General features: G+C 47.3%; 1 protein-coding gene across 3 annotated transcripts in view; it reads left to right on the top strand.

Moving 5' to 3' along the window:
* The window catches only part of NPAS2 (neuronal PAS domain protein 2), a 199,085-nt gene that overhangs the window by 96,810 nt on the left and 87,284 nt on the right, over positions 1-14,991 (top strand). For all 3 annotated transcript variants that reach the window (XM_070379952.1, XM_070379950.1, XM_070379949.1), the window contains exon 3: positions 7,712-7,860. In XM_070379952.1, coding sequence (XP_070236053.1) covers positions 7,712-7,860 — 149 coding nt within the window. The remainder of the gene's footprint in view (positions 1-7,711; positions 7,861-14,991) is intronic.

Below are 14,991 nucleotides of genomic sequence, written 5' to 3'. Positions count from 1 at the left end.
CCTGTGAAAGGGGAATGATAACAGATCATTGTGAGGATTAAAGGCATTAATGCATGTAAAGCCCTTAAAATAGAGCTGCTGCTGCTGCTAAGTCGCCTCAGTCGTGTCCGACTCTCTGCAACCCCAGAGACGGCAGCCCACCAGGCTCCCCCATCCCTGGGATTCTCCAGGCAAGAACACTGGAGTGGGTTAAAATACTGCTATTACATAGTAAGTGCCCAGACAGTGTTAGCGAGGTCAACAGTGTCCCCTGGGAGAAACCAGAAAAGATAGAAAGATAAGACTGGGGCGCGCTGAGCACTGCATTCAAATCAAAGGTGGAGGCTTGTATCAAGGTGTATTTAACACACACACACACACCCCTTCCCTTCCTCCCAGACCACCTCCCTGTCTCTCTTTCTCTCTGTCTCTTAAATTCAATAAAAAGAAGACAGACAACACATCTGAAAAGTGGGTGGAAGATTTGAACAGACACTTCTGAAAGAAGATACATGAAAGAGCATTAAACACAGGAAAATACGTTGAGCATCACTCATCACCAGACAACTGCCAGTTAAAACCACAGTGAGCAATGGATGCATAGATACAGAGAGCAGACTTCTGGACACAGAGCGGAGGAAGGAGAGGGTGAGACAATGGAGTAGGGTGTAAGCGCATACACTACCGTGTATAAAATAGATAGCCCATGGAAAGTTGCTGCATGACTCAGGGAACTCAAATCAGGACTCTGTGACAACCTAGAGGAGTGGGGAGGGCTGGGAAGTGGAGGGAGATTCAAGAGGGAGGGGACATATGTACACCTAAGGCTAATTCATGTTGATGTATGGCAGAAACCAAACCAATATTGTAAAGCAATTATCCTTCAACTAAAAATAAATAAAAGAACAACCACAATGAGATAATGTTACATGGCTAAAGTGAAGAAGGATTGGCAGTGCTAAGTGCTGGCATGGATGTGGAGCAATAGAGCTCTCATACATTGTAGGTAGAAATGCAGAAATAGGAGAGCCACTTTGTATAACTGTATAGTACTGTCTTACAATGTTACACAAACACTTAGCATGTGAAAGTCGCTCAGTCGTGTCTGACTCTTTGCGACCCCATTGACTGTAGCCTGCCAGGCTCCTCTGTCCGCTGAATTCTCCAAGCAAGAATACTAGAGTGGGTAGCTGTTCCCTTCCCCAGGGAATCTTCCCAACCCAGGAATCGAACCAGGGTCTCCTGCATTGCAGGCAGATCCCTTACCAGCAGAGCTACCAGAAAAGCCCTACACTTACCATCAGATCAGATCAGATCAGATCAGTCGCTCAGGGCTGATCTCCTTCAGAATGGACTGGTTGGATCTCCTTGCAGTCCAAGGGACTCTCAAGAGCCTTCTCCAACACCACAGTTCAAAAGCATCAATTCTTCAGCACTCAGCTTTCTTTATAGTCCAACTCTCACATCCATACATGACCACAGGAAAAACCATAGCCTTGACTAGATGGGCCTTTGTTGGCAAAGTAATGTCTCTGCTTTTGAATATGCTATCTAGGTTGGTCATAACTTTCCTTCCAAGGAGTAAGTGTCTTTTAATTTCATGGCTGCAGTCACCATCTGCAGTGATTTTGGAGCCCAGAAAAATAAAGTCTGACACTGTTTCCACTGTTTCCATCATCTTTGCCATGAAGTGATGGGACCAGATGCCATGATCTTCGTTTTCTGAATGTTGAGCTTTAAGCCAACTTTTTCACTCTCCACTTTCACTTTCAGCAAGAGGCTTTTTAGTTCCTCTTCACTTTGTGCCATAAGGGTGGTGTCATCTGCATATCTGAGGTTATTGATATTTCTCCCAGCAATCTTGATTCCAGCTTGTGTTTCTTCCAGTCCAGCGTTTCTCATGATGTACTCTGCGTATAAGTTAAATAATCAGGGTGACAATATACAGCCTTGACTAACTCCTTTACCATAGGACCCAGCAGTTTCATACCTGAGTATGTACCCAAGAGAAATTTATCGTTATGTCTATACAGAGACAGGGAGATGGATGTTCAGAGCAGCATTATTCTTTTTGTTTAATTTTTATATGATTTTTAAAGGTTTCTTTCCACTTTCAAAGTTATTTCAAAGTGTTGGCTATATTTCCCATGTTGTACAATCAGAGCCGCATTATTTTATTAATTTAATTAATGGCTGTGCTCAGTCTGCACTGCTATGCGCAGGCTTCCTCTAATTGTGGTGAGTGGGGACTACTCTCCATTGTGGTGTGCAGGCCTCTCATTGCGGTGTCTTCTCTCGTGGAACAGAGCTTCAGAACTCGGGCTCAGCAGCTGTGGTGCATGGGCTTAGTTGTCCTGAGGCATTTGGGATCTAACAAAATCAGGGATTGAACACGTGTTCCCTGCATTAGTGCGTGGATTTTTAACCAGTGGACCACCAGGGAAGCCCCCAGCATTATTCTTAATACCCCCAAACTGTAAACAGCCCAATGAACTATGAATTGACAGTCAAAAGGAATGAAGTATTAATATATACAATAACATGGATGAAGGAGATCAGCCCTGGGATTTCTTTGGAAGGAATGATGCTAAAGCTGAAACTCCAGTACTTTGGCCACCTCATGCGAAGAGTTGACTCATTGGAAAAGACTCTGATGCTGGGATGGATTGGGGGCAGGAGGAGAAGGGGACGACAGAAGATGAGATCGCTGGATGGCATCATTGACTCAATGGACGTGAGTCTCAGTGAACTCCAGGAGTTGGTAATGGACAGGGAGGCCTGGCGTGCTGCGATTCATGGGGTTGCAAAGAGTCGGACACGACTGAGTGACTGAACTGAACTGAACAGTGACCACAGACAAGGGGTTTCCCAGGGCTGTGATCCAGGGCAGATCAACAACAAAGATGCAGGAGGAAACTTTTTAGGATGAAGGAACTATTTTACAGCTGAATTTTTGTGGTGGTTATGGTGGCTCAGATGGTAAAGAATCTGCCTGCAATGCAGGAGACTTGGGTTCAATCCCTGGTCAGGAAGATCCCCTGGAGAAGGGAATGGCAACCCACTTCAGTATTCTTGTCTGGAAAATTCCATGGGCACAGGAGCCTGGCAGGCTACAGTCCATGGGGTCACATAGTCAGACACGACTAATACTTTCACTTTTCACTTTCAGGCAATTACTAAGATTCGTCAAACCACAAATATAATATGGATGAGTTTCACATAAACAATGCCTCAAAGGACAGAACAAACCCTAAACCTGCTTGGTTAAGTGTCTTTCAACCTGTTTTCCTGATGCCTTATGCCCGGTGGTCTCAGGGCCTGCCAAAACAGGCCTCCTTTATCAGAAATAAGGTCATTTAAGGCTTTTTTTTTCCTGCTTGGCTCAGAGCTGCGGATCCAACTGACACTGACCGATTTCCAGTGGGCACCATCGTGTGTCCCAGGCGGAGGCTGACGGAAACAAGCTTGTGTTCCTGTCACTAATGATATAAGCCGTCATCCTCGGCTCTGCCAGGCTGTGTTCATTGTCATTACACCCATTGAAGAAGAGAACAGAGTTATAATGAGCCGGGTGTTATCCGCTCACCAATAATTTATAATGGGCAAACCAGGACAGGAATAGAGCTTTTTTTGGCTAAGGAGGTTGCGTGTCGCTCTTCAAATCTAGGCTGAAATTTTATTTATAATGCATAGACAGTCACTCAGAAAGTTAAAGGCTCCTTTGTTCCCTCTCACGTGTTTGAACACCGTGTTTTACCCTGGACTAGCACAAAGGCCCCTCGGCATCTTACCATTGCACCTGCAGTCAGTCTGTGACTGGGAGAGAGCGTTCCTGGGGATAGGGACTCAGCTAGAAATGAGGCCTCTGTAGAAACGCCTAGAGGACTTTGGGCCCTCCCAAAACTCTAAGGAGAGACAGGAAGGAGGAAAAGGTCAGGAACAGGAAGAGACCCTTAGGTAAGGGTAGCGACCATGTGCTTTAGGTGAACTTTGAAGAATTGCCTTGGGTGCTATCAGGAAACATCCCAAACTGAGATGAAATTAGCAAAAGGTGATGTATGAACAGGTGCGTTGAAATCAAGACAGGTCGAGGGACTTCCCTGGTGGTCCAGTGGTTAAGAGCCAGTGCAGGGGGCCGGGGACATGGGTTTGATCCCTGGTCTGGGAAGATCTCACATGCCGGGGAGCAACTAAGCTTGTGCGCCACAGCTGCTGAGCCTGAGTGCCTAGAGCCTGTACTCTGAAACAAGAGAAGCCATGGCAGTAAGAAACCTGTGCATGCACCTGGAGAGTAGCCCCAACTCGCCACAACTAGAGAAAGCCCACACGCAGCAGCAAAGACCCAGAACAGCCAAAAACTTTAAGAATAAAAAGGACAGGTCGTGTCTAATTGGGTAGCAAGAAGCAGAATGTTTGTGACCATCACAGTGTCCAGGGAAAGGGTATGTAGGGTGTGTGCCTAGGTTTCCAAGCACTCTTGGGGGAGCCCGAATCTATGTGGATGCTGACACCTACTGGTACCTACCCCAAGGCAGGTGAATCCCTCTAAGGGGAACCCACTGGGTTGTCACAAGCCACCAGCACCCTCCAAATCACTGCAGATGGTGACTGTAGCCACAGACTTAAAAGATGCTAGCTCCTTAAAAGAAAAGCTATGACAAACCTAAACAGCATATTAAAAAGCAGAGACATCCCTTTGCTTGACAAAGGTCGGTATAGTCAAAGCTATGATTTTCCCAGTAGTCATGTATGGATGTGACAGTTGGACCATAAAGAAGTCTGAGAGCCAAAGAACTGATGCTTTTGAACCGTGGTGTAGGAGAAGACTCTTGAGAGTCCCTTGGGCTGCAAGGAGATCAAACCTGTCAATCCTAAAGGAAATCAATCCTGAATATTCATTGGAAGGACTGATGCTGAAGCTCCAATATTTTGGCCACCTGATGCCAAGAGCCAACTCATTGGAAAAGACCCTGATGCTGGGAAAGAGTGAGGGCAAGAGAAGGGGGCGGCAGAGGATGAGATGGTTGGATGACATCACTGGCTCAACAGATAAGAGTTTGAGCAAACTCCGGGAGATAGTGAAGAACAGGGAAGTCTGGTGTGCTGTAGTCCATGGGGTCTCAAAGAGTCGGACACGACTGAGCAGCTGAACAGCAACAACCACCAGCATCCTGTCTGGGCCACACATTGGCCAGTGACCTCCTGGTGGGTGACTAGCTGCCCCAGGCACCTTCATCCTGGGCCCCAGGGTGCCTGGACCAGAAAGAAGACTGAGTTTGATGGGCCCTGCAGCTGTGGTCCCTGTTCTCTCACTAAACTGACCTTCTGGAACAAACCCATCTGGGCTGAATGTGGGAGGCGTGGGTCCGCCTTCCCAGCCCGGATCAACTTTAAGTAAGCTGGCCGTGGAGAAGGGGCTTGACCTGCGGAGCTGAGAGCTGGCCCCGGGCTGTGATATGCCAAGGATCAAGGCCTCTGGGACAGCCCTGCTTCCCAGGCTGGTACAGGTGGTTGGGGGGGGCGGCGGGGGTGGGGGTAGGGGGTCTTTGTTTAACAAAGCAGCCCCTGCAGCCACGGTTTCCTCTCCAGGTTCCCGGGACCCTTTGGTCCTCAGAGCCTCAGTGGGAAGATCCCTCAAACTGAGGGGCTTCACGTTGATTACTTCTGTAGTTGTGTGGTGTACTGTGTCATTTTTTTAAAAAATATACTCTATTTTTAGGACAGTTGTAAGTTCCCAGCAGGATTGGGTGGAAGGACACATGCCCTCTTTTTCCATATGCCCTCTGCCTGTGTATATGCACAGCCTCCCCTATTATCAACAACCCCCAACAAGGGTGGTCCATTTGCTGCAATTGATGATGCCACATTGACAGGTCATTATCCCCCCAATACTTTTGGGCTCACTCTTGGGACTGTACATTCTATGGGTTTGGGCAAATGCATGCACCGTTGTGATATCATACAGAGCGGTTTCCCATCCCTAAAGATTCTCTGCACTCTGTTTTCATCCCTCCCCCCTCAGCCCCTGGCCTACTGATCTTTTCACTATTGCCATAGTATTGCCTTTTGCAGAATATCATAGAGTTGGACCCTTGAGTATGGTGACTTTTTAGATTGGCTCTTATACTTTGTAACGTGCACTGAAGTTTCCATCATGTCACTTTTTAAATTAATTTAGTTATCATTTTTGGCTGTGTTGGGTCTTTGTTGCTGTGCACAGGCTTTCTCTCGTTGCAGCGAGCGGGAGCTATTCTTCCCAGGCTTCTCCTTGCAGCGGTTTCTCTTGCTGCAGAGCACAGGGTCTAGAGCACATGGGCTTCGGTAGCTGTGGCTGCCGGGCTCTAGAGCACAGGCTCAATAGTTGTGGCTCATGGGCTTAGTTGCTCCTGAGCACTTGGGATCTTCCTGGATCAGGGACTGAATCCATGTCCCCTGTGTTGACAAGCAGTCTCTCATCTACTGCACCACCAGGGAAGTCCCACTGTATCATTTTAAAAAGGGTTCAGATACATTTAGTGGCTTGGCAGTCACGTGCAATCCCTGTCACATTGGCTCTGGTTGTTGGCTTGTGTGGCTTGTGGATGGTTTTGTGGGGGTGTGCCTGGACTCCCCAGTAGGATGATGAGCTCTGGAGCAGGGGACAGGGCTTGTGCCCTGGTGGTACCAGCTCTCTACTGGATGCTTGGGATGCCTGCCTATCCTTTGTGACTTGATACCAGAAGCTGGGTGCTCTGGGTTAGAAGGAACCTGGTTTGGGCTTGAGGATGGGCTGTTAAAGCAAACCCTTCAGGGCTATTTTGTACTGATGAAGAGTATGTCATTCGTTTCTGGAGTCAGAGCGTCTGAGCTCTGACTGTGGAGCCCATCTGTAAGATTTTGCATCTGAGCTTCCTAGGTGGCTCAGTGGGAAAGAATTCACCTGCCAATACAGAAGACAGTTCAATCCTGAGTCAGGAATATCCCCTGGAGGAAGACATGGCGACCCACTCCAGTATTCTTGCCAGGAGAATCCCATGGACAGAGGAGCTTGGCAGGCTACAGCCCATGGGGTCACAGAGAGTCGGACGCGACTGAGCAACTGACTGACTGACTGACAAGACTTACTAATGCTGCCTCTCTTTGTGTCCAGTACTCTAGCATAACATTTTCTCTGTCCCCATCACCCAGCTCGGAAATGTGGCAAATGTTCCTTTCCCTGAAAAATGTCTATTGTTGTTTGTTTGTTTCTGTTTTTTTAATTAGAACCCTTATTTGCATATTTGTTTTTACTTACGTGGCAGCACCGGCTCTTAGCTGTGGTCTTTGATCTTGCTCGCAGCATTCAAACTCTTAGTTGCATCGTGTGGGATCTAGTTCCCTGACCACGGATGGATCCTGGAGCCCTGCATCAAGAGCACAGTCTTAGCCACTGGACCACCAGGGAAGTCCCTCCTTGAAAAGTTTTGATCAGATAATCTCAGCAGAATACCCTCCGACCTAAAGTACCTCCAGCCCATAAGAAAACCTTCTGAAAGTGGAATGTTCTAGTAACCTGTGCCTTTGCTGCAATGTGGGAGACCTGAGTTCCATCCTTGGCTCAGGAAGATCCCCTGGAGTAGAAGATGGCAACTCACTCCAGCTTTCTTGCCTGGGAAGTCTCAGGGACAGAGGAGCTCGGGGGACTACAGTTTGTGAGGTCACACAGAGTCAGACACGAGTGAGAGACTAACGCTTTCCCTTTTTGTGTTGACAGAGCTTCCCGAAACAAGTCTGAGAAGAAGCGTCGGGACCAGTTCAATGTCCTCATCAAAGAGCTCAGCTCCATGCTGCCTGGCAACACGCGGAAGATGGACAAGACCACCGTGCTGGAGAAGGTCATTGGGTTCCTGCAGAAACACAATGGTAACCATTACCCTCTTTCCGTTTTTCTTTCTCTTCCTGCCGTTTCCACTCGACGACTTTATCAAGTTGGCTTCCCTGGTGATTCAGATGGTAAAGGATCTGCCTGCGTGCAAGAGGCCGGGCTTCAATCCCTGGGTTGGGAAGATACGATGGAGAAGGGAATGGCTACCCACTCCGGTATTCTAGCCTGGAGAATTCCATGGATAGAGGAGCCTGGTGGGCTACAGTCCATGGGGTCGTAAAGAGTCTGACAGGACTGAGCGACTAACACTTTCACTTTTCTCTCACTTTTATCCAGTTTGTCTTCCTGCTTGGTTCTCCCCAGCAAACCCAACCTCCTTGGTCATGAGTTTCCTCTTTCCAACACCCTTCACCCTCCAGAAAAACCCCATCTCCAGCAGGTTTGGGGTAGGACATGCCCCAAATTGCTTTCTCAGCCAGAGGGGCAGACTCAGGTAGCACCCAGCCCAAGCAGGGCAGCACCAACTATGGGAGCATCTTGATTAAAAATCTCTAGAGCAGTCCTTTTCATTCAGCCCTGCAGGCACCATGCCCAGGTATTAATTTCCCATTGACTTAAACTGTACTGATGGCTCCATTCATTTCCACCACCACCCCTAAAGTCTTTGGCCTTCTCAGCAACACCATGGGAAAAAGTAATCAAAAACAACTAACTGACTTAATGTCAAATCTGTTTTTTCAATGAGATGTAACTCACATAGCATAAACTTCACTACTTTAAAGTTTATAGCTCTGTGGTTTTTAGTACAATCTTTTCATGAGGTTGTGCAAGCATCAACACTATCTAAATGTATTGTCCCCAAAGAAACCCTGTGGGGATTCCCAGGTGGTGCTAGTGGTAACGAATCTGCCTGCCAATGCAGGAGATGCAGGAGATGCGGGTTTGATCCCTAGATCGGGAAGATCCCCTGGAGAAGGAAATGCCAACCCACTCCAGTATTCTTGCCTGGAAAATCTCACGGACAGAGGAGCCTGGCAGGCTACAGTCCATGAGGTCGCGAGGGTCGGAGACAACTTAGCGACTAAACCCACCCCATACACATGGAATCATACATTTCACTTAGCATCCGCATGTTAGCAACTGCCTGTGTTTCATTTCATTTTATGGCCAAATAATATTCTATTGTATGGATATACCATTTCATTTATCTGTTTATCTTTTGACAGATATTTGGGCATTTTCATCTGGGGGCTGTTAAATAATGCTGCTGTGTACATTCCTGTACTTATTTTTGAGTGGATATAATTTTCAGTTCTCTTGGGCATGTATCTAGGAGTGGAACTGCTGGGTCAAATGGTAACTCGGTGTTTAAGTTTTAGGGAAGCTGCCAAACGGTTTTCCATAGCAGTTGCACCGTTTTACATTCCCAACAGCAGTGTGTGAAGGTTCCAGTTTCTCCACATCCTCACTAGTACTTGTTGACAGGTGTGTGTGTGTGTGTGTGTGTGTGGGCGCACGCGCGTGCGCTTATTGTAGCCTTCCTAGTTGGTCAGAAGTGATACCTCATTGTGGTTTTGGTTTGCATTTCCCTAATACCGAATGATGTTGAGCTTTTCATGGACTTGATAGCAATTTGTATCATCTTCTTTTGAGGATGTCAGTTCAAATCCTTTGCCCATTTTTAATGTTTTTGCTGCTGAGTTGTAAGAGTTCTTCATACATTCTGGATACTAGACCCCTATCAGATATGTAATTTGCAAATATATTCCTCATTCTGTGAGTTGTCTTTTCACTTCTTTTTAAAAATATTTATCTATTGCTGTTTTTGCTGCACCGGGTCTGTGTTGCTGTGTGTGGACTTTCTCCCTAGTGGAGAGTGGGGGCCACTGTGGTTGTGCTGTGTGGCTTCTCGTGGTGGTGGCTTCTCTCGGTGTGGAGCGCAGGGCTCCAGGGTGCGCAGCCTCAGTCGTTGCTGCACGTGAGCTCAGTAGCTGGCGACTTGCAGGCTTCAGAGCACAGGCTCAATAGCTGTGGCCCCTGAGCTTAGTTGCTCCATGGCTTTTGGGATCTTCTTGGAGGGATCAAACCTATGTCCCCTGCATCAGCAGGCAGATTCTTAAGCATTGACCCACCAGGGGAGCCAGACTTTTATAATTTTAAGCTATAATTTAAGCATTTAGATATAAGCCATAAATTAAACATTTAGATAGTTGGCCCATTTTGAGTTACTCTTTTGTATATAGGAAAAGGGAGGGAGTCAGAACTTATCCTTTGACCTAAGATTATCTAGTTATCCCAGCAGTCCACTTTAAAAAAATAAAAAACTTTTTGATACTTTATAAAGGTATAACTCACATACAGAAAATACAGAGTCATAACTGTATGGTTGAATTAGTCGTCACAGAGTGAATGCAGCCAGGAAACCAATACCCAGGTCACAAAATAAAAGCTTCCCCAGTAGATGCCCCTCAAAGATAATCTCTGACTGCTTTCTTTCCATCTTGCTTCCTTCCTTCCTCTCTTCCTTGTTCTTTCTTTCTTCGCTGGTTTGATGCTGCACATGGGCCTTCTCTTCGCGGTGAGTGGGGACTACTCTTCGTTGCAGCGTGCAGACTTCTCATGGCGGTAGCTCCTCTTGGTGCAGAGCGCAGGCTCTAGGCACACCCGCTTCAGAAGGTGCGGTGCTCGGGCTCAGTACTGTGGTGCACAGGGTAGTTGTCCCGCAGCATGTAGGACCTTAGTTCCTGGAGCAGGGATTGAACCCGTGTCCACTGCATTGGCAAGGTGGATCCTTAACCGCTGGACCGCCAGGGAGGTCCCTCTGACTGACTTCTAATACCAGAGGTATTTTTTCCCTGTTGGAGCCTTATTCAGATGAAATCGTATATTATGAACATCATGTTTGTGTGATGAAGCCGTGTGCTTCCAGCTCGATGGCTAGTTCCTCTTTCTTGGTACCTAGTATCCCATTCTATGAATTTACAACTTGAATCCATCATTGAACTTACATCTTTCTCAAACTATCCTCTCTTCATTTTACTCCCCTTCAACCCTTTTACCTCTTGGTCTTTCTAGGTGGTGCTAGTGGTAGAGAGCCTAGCTGCCAATGCAGGAGATTTAAGAGACGTGAGTTTGATCTCTGGGTCGAGAAGATCCCCTGGAGGAGGTCAGCACAACCCACTCCAGTATTCTTGCCTGGAGAATCCAATGGACAGAGGAGCCTGGCAGGCTACAGTCCACGGACTTGCAAAGAGTTGGACATGATTAGAACAGCTTAGCACACACGAAACCCTTTTAACTCCTAGCATTGCCCGCTTGCCTGTGGATGGTACCAAAAAATTTAAGAACGGTTGGGAGGATTCAGGAACTATTAACAAGCAAGAAGAGCAGAATTCTTTTTTTTTTCTTAATCATGACACCAAGCAACCAAGCATATTAAAGTCAGAAATGTCAGCTTATTGAGGAGATAATTACAGTTCCTCTGTGCTTGCCATGAGGCTTCTCCTTCACTGAACATTTTCCCAGACAAGATGATTTCATGGGAGAGGGCACAGCTGGGACACTAGAAAGTTTCATTATACTTGTTATTCTTTTATTATTTCTGTCATAATTGTATATACCTATTACAAATGTGACAGTAATGATAGAGCCTCCTCCCCCCCCCCTCCCGCAAAGCTGCCCAGGGGAGAGTAAAGAACATGTTAATTGCTTTTGTTAAAAATTGGGGGAGAACAATCAAGCCAGGATTGGAATAAAGTATTGCAGCAGCATTTGATTGCCCCTAATAGTTTAAGCAGAATGGTTATATATCCTAAATGATGATTTAGCTAAATGAAAGAGCAGGTTGGTTTGATTACCAAGGTATTTTGTGCAAATTACTCAAACCGGGTCAGTGTCACCGAGAAACAGGACAGCTGGGACCAAGTTCATCCGTGTGACATTTATGCTGGGCTCTGCTCACTGTGGACTTACGGAATTGTCGGATCTGGAAGCTGGAGAGGAGGGGTCAGCAGAAATTCAGCCTGCCCCCACCTGGAGCTCCTGTGTCCACCTCACCTTCTTCATAAGACTGAGCCCTACCCCACACGACCCACTGAAATGCAACCAGAATCAACCCTAGATCTCCCTCATCCTTATCCCATACACAAAAGAGAACAGAAAATCCATGACAGATTTTATGAAGAGATATAGTGGCTGGACCAAAATTTGGATGAAAACAAAAAACAAGCAATAACTTTACTTATAATCCAAATGGTTGTGAACTCTGCAGGCATCTTCTAAGGAGCATGATCTGCATTCATTTGGGGCTCACCCTGAGCCAGGCAGGAGTTGTTAAGGCCTCCAGAGAGTAACTCGTGAAAGTGTCAGTCACTCAGTCATGTCCAGCTCTTTGCAACCCTATGGACTGTAGTCCGCCAGGCTCCTCTGTCCATAGAGTTCTCCAGACGAGTACTGGAGTAGGTAGCCATCCCCTTCTCCAAGGCATCTTCCTGACCCAGGAATCGAGCCTGGTCTCCTGTGTTGCAGGCAGATTCTTTACCCATCTGAGCCACCAGGGAAGCCCCAAAGAGTAATTCACCAGGGTATAACTGATAGGAGCCTCATAGTGGCCCTTTGAGTTTGTTCCATTTCACAGACAAGGCAACTGAAGCGTAAAGATGTTAGGTCATTAACGCTAGACAGCCAGGAAGGCACAGAATCTAAACCAGGCTGGTCTGCCTCCAGAGCCCAAGTTTTTAACATGAAACCATACTGCTTCTCTACGACAGATGATGTATGGGACTCTTTTAGGTACGGACATCATAGCCACATTATAGCAGTTCATGAGTGTGGCCATTTATGTTTGTAATTCGCTTATTCATTCATTTATGTTTTGGTGGTGCTGGGTCTTTGTTGCCCTGCGTGGTCCTTCTCCAGTGGCAGTGAGTGGGGGCTGTGTTCTGTGTGGTGTGTGCGGCCTTCTCACGCCAGTGGCTTCTCTCATTGCCGGGCACAGGCTCCAGGGCACTTGAGCTTCACGGGCTTAGTTGCTCCGTGGCATGTAGGATTTTCCCAGACCAGAGGGGATTGAAGCTGTGTCCCCTTCTTAACCGCTAGACCCCCAGGGAAGCCCCAGTGTGGCCATTAAGACTATTAGTTCTCACCCCTGGTGGCCCCTTAGAATCACCCAAGAAGCTTTTAAAAATACTTATAACTGGGTCACACCTCACAGACTAACACATCAGAATGTCTAGGGATGGAACCCAGATTGTGAGCTGGGGCCAGTTTGTACCCGCTTGCAAAAGATGATTGTTAAATTTTTAAGAGTTTTGCAAGCCAGCTGACATCACGTTGGCAGCTTGAAACCAGTGAGGGTCTAAGTATTTATACCCTAGAAATAGACAAACATGACTGATGTGGGGATGGAGCAAGCGCCTTCTACCAGATCACCCCTGGGTCAGGCCTAAACATCCACGTTTTTAAAGATGCCCGGGTGAAGTCAGCATGCAGTCAGGGTTAAGACCTGTGGATTTATACACGTTTTTAATTTATTTTTGACTGTGGTACGTCTTCGTTGCTGCACAAGGGCCTCCTCTAGTTGGGAGCGGGGGCTACTCTTCACTGCAGTGTGGGCTTCTCATTGCAGTGGCTTCTCTTGTTGCGGGGCACAGGCTCTAGGAACGTGGGTCAGTAGTTGATTTGGTGGTGGTGGTGGTTTAGTCGCTAAGTTGTGACCGACTCCTGCAACCCCATGGACAGTAGCCTGCCAGGCTCCTCTGTCCATGGGATTCTCCAGGCAAGAATACTGGAATGGGTTGCCATTTCCTTCTATCCAGTAGTTGATATGCACATGCTTAATTGCTCCATGGCATGTGAGATCTTCCTGGATCAGGGATTGAACCCGTTTCTCCTGCATTGGCAGGCAGACTTGTAGCCACTGGGCCACCAGGGAGGCCCAGAACTGTGGATTTTGGTGTACTTTCTGCCTTCATCCTGAAGGGAGACCATGTGATACTTTAGCTATGCTGCTGCTGCTGCTAAGTCGCTTCAGTCGTGTCCAACTCTGTGCAACCCCATAGACGGCAACCCACCAGGCTCCCCTGTCCCTGGGATTCCCCAGGCAAGAACACTGCAGTAGGTTGCCATTTCCTTCTCCAATGCATGAAAGTGAAAAGTGAAAGTGAAGTCACTCAGTCGTGTCCGACTCCTAGCGACCCCATGGACTGTAGCCCACCAGGCTCCTCCATCCATGGGATTTACCAGGCAAGAGTACTGGAGTGGGGTGCCATTGCCTTCTCCGTTAGCTATGCAGGTAGTCATTAAAATAACTTAGCTCTTTCATCAGTAATCTGCCAAGCATCCCTGTTTTCTCAGTTTAAGAGATAAACCTTGATCCTGGAATGCATACTTCTAGAAGTAATTCCAAATCAAAATGAGAATTTGACCATGTTTCTCCATAGGGAAATGTGTCATCAATATCTGTTACAGGAGCATGCTCAGTCACTAAATTGTGTCCAGCTCTTTGTGACCTCATGGACTGTAGCCCACCAGACTCCTCTGTCCATGGGATTTCCCAGGCAAGGAAACCGGAGTGGGTTTCCAGAGCTATTACAGAAGAGAAGCCTCTAAATTATGTCAATAATAGGGCGTAGTGAGTAGTCTTATTCATGGCCATCTAACTGTCACTTCCACAGGACCAGGCTGACTTGCGTGCTTTCCTCTTCCTATGTGAGTCTCAGCTGGTTCAATGTCATCTTCTCCCAACATCAAATCCCAGTCCTCACCCTTGCCCTTCCAGATGTCTGCCTTAGAAGGTAGGGATGGGGTAGGGAGGACAGCAGAGCAAGGAGACATGTCCCTGTTGGGCAGGGTGATAGTCACCCCACCAGCCTACTTTCTGCTCCATTTTCTAGATTCTTCCTTCACCATATATAGCCCAACGTTGTCCTGCTGGTTGCTGGGGAGCACGAGCTATTGGGAGGCAGGTGTTCTAGGGCATAAGTACAGCCTGCACTATGGTAGGCTTTGGGGCTTCCACTGTTAATTGCAATGCTTCCCTAAAAGATTGCTCCCATATGGCTGTATTTCCCTTGCTATTTAGAAGCCACTTGGACCATATTGCTCTGCTCATCCTGCCCAGTCACCTACAGCTTGTAATGTTGGTCCCATCAAATGCCAGTGGAGATTCG

This window comes from Bos mutus, chromosome 11 (genome assembly GCF_027580195.1).
Source record: "Bos mutus isolate GX-2022 chromosome 11, NWIPB_WYAK_1.1, whole genome shotgun sequence".
NCBI lineage: Eukaryota > Metazoa > Chordata > Mammalia > Artiodactyla > Bovidae > Bos > Bos mutus.
Note: the sequence above shows the minus strand (reverse complement) of the source record. Positions and strands in the feature narration are given on the sequence as shown.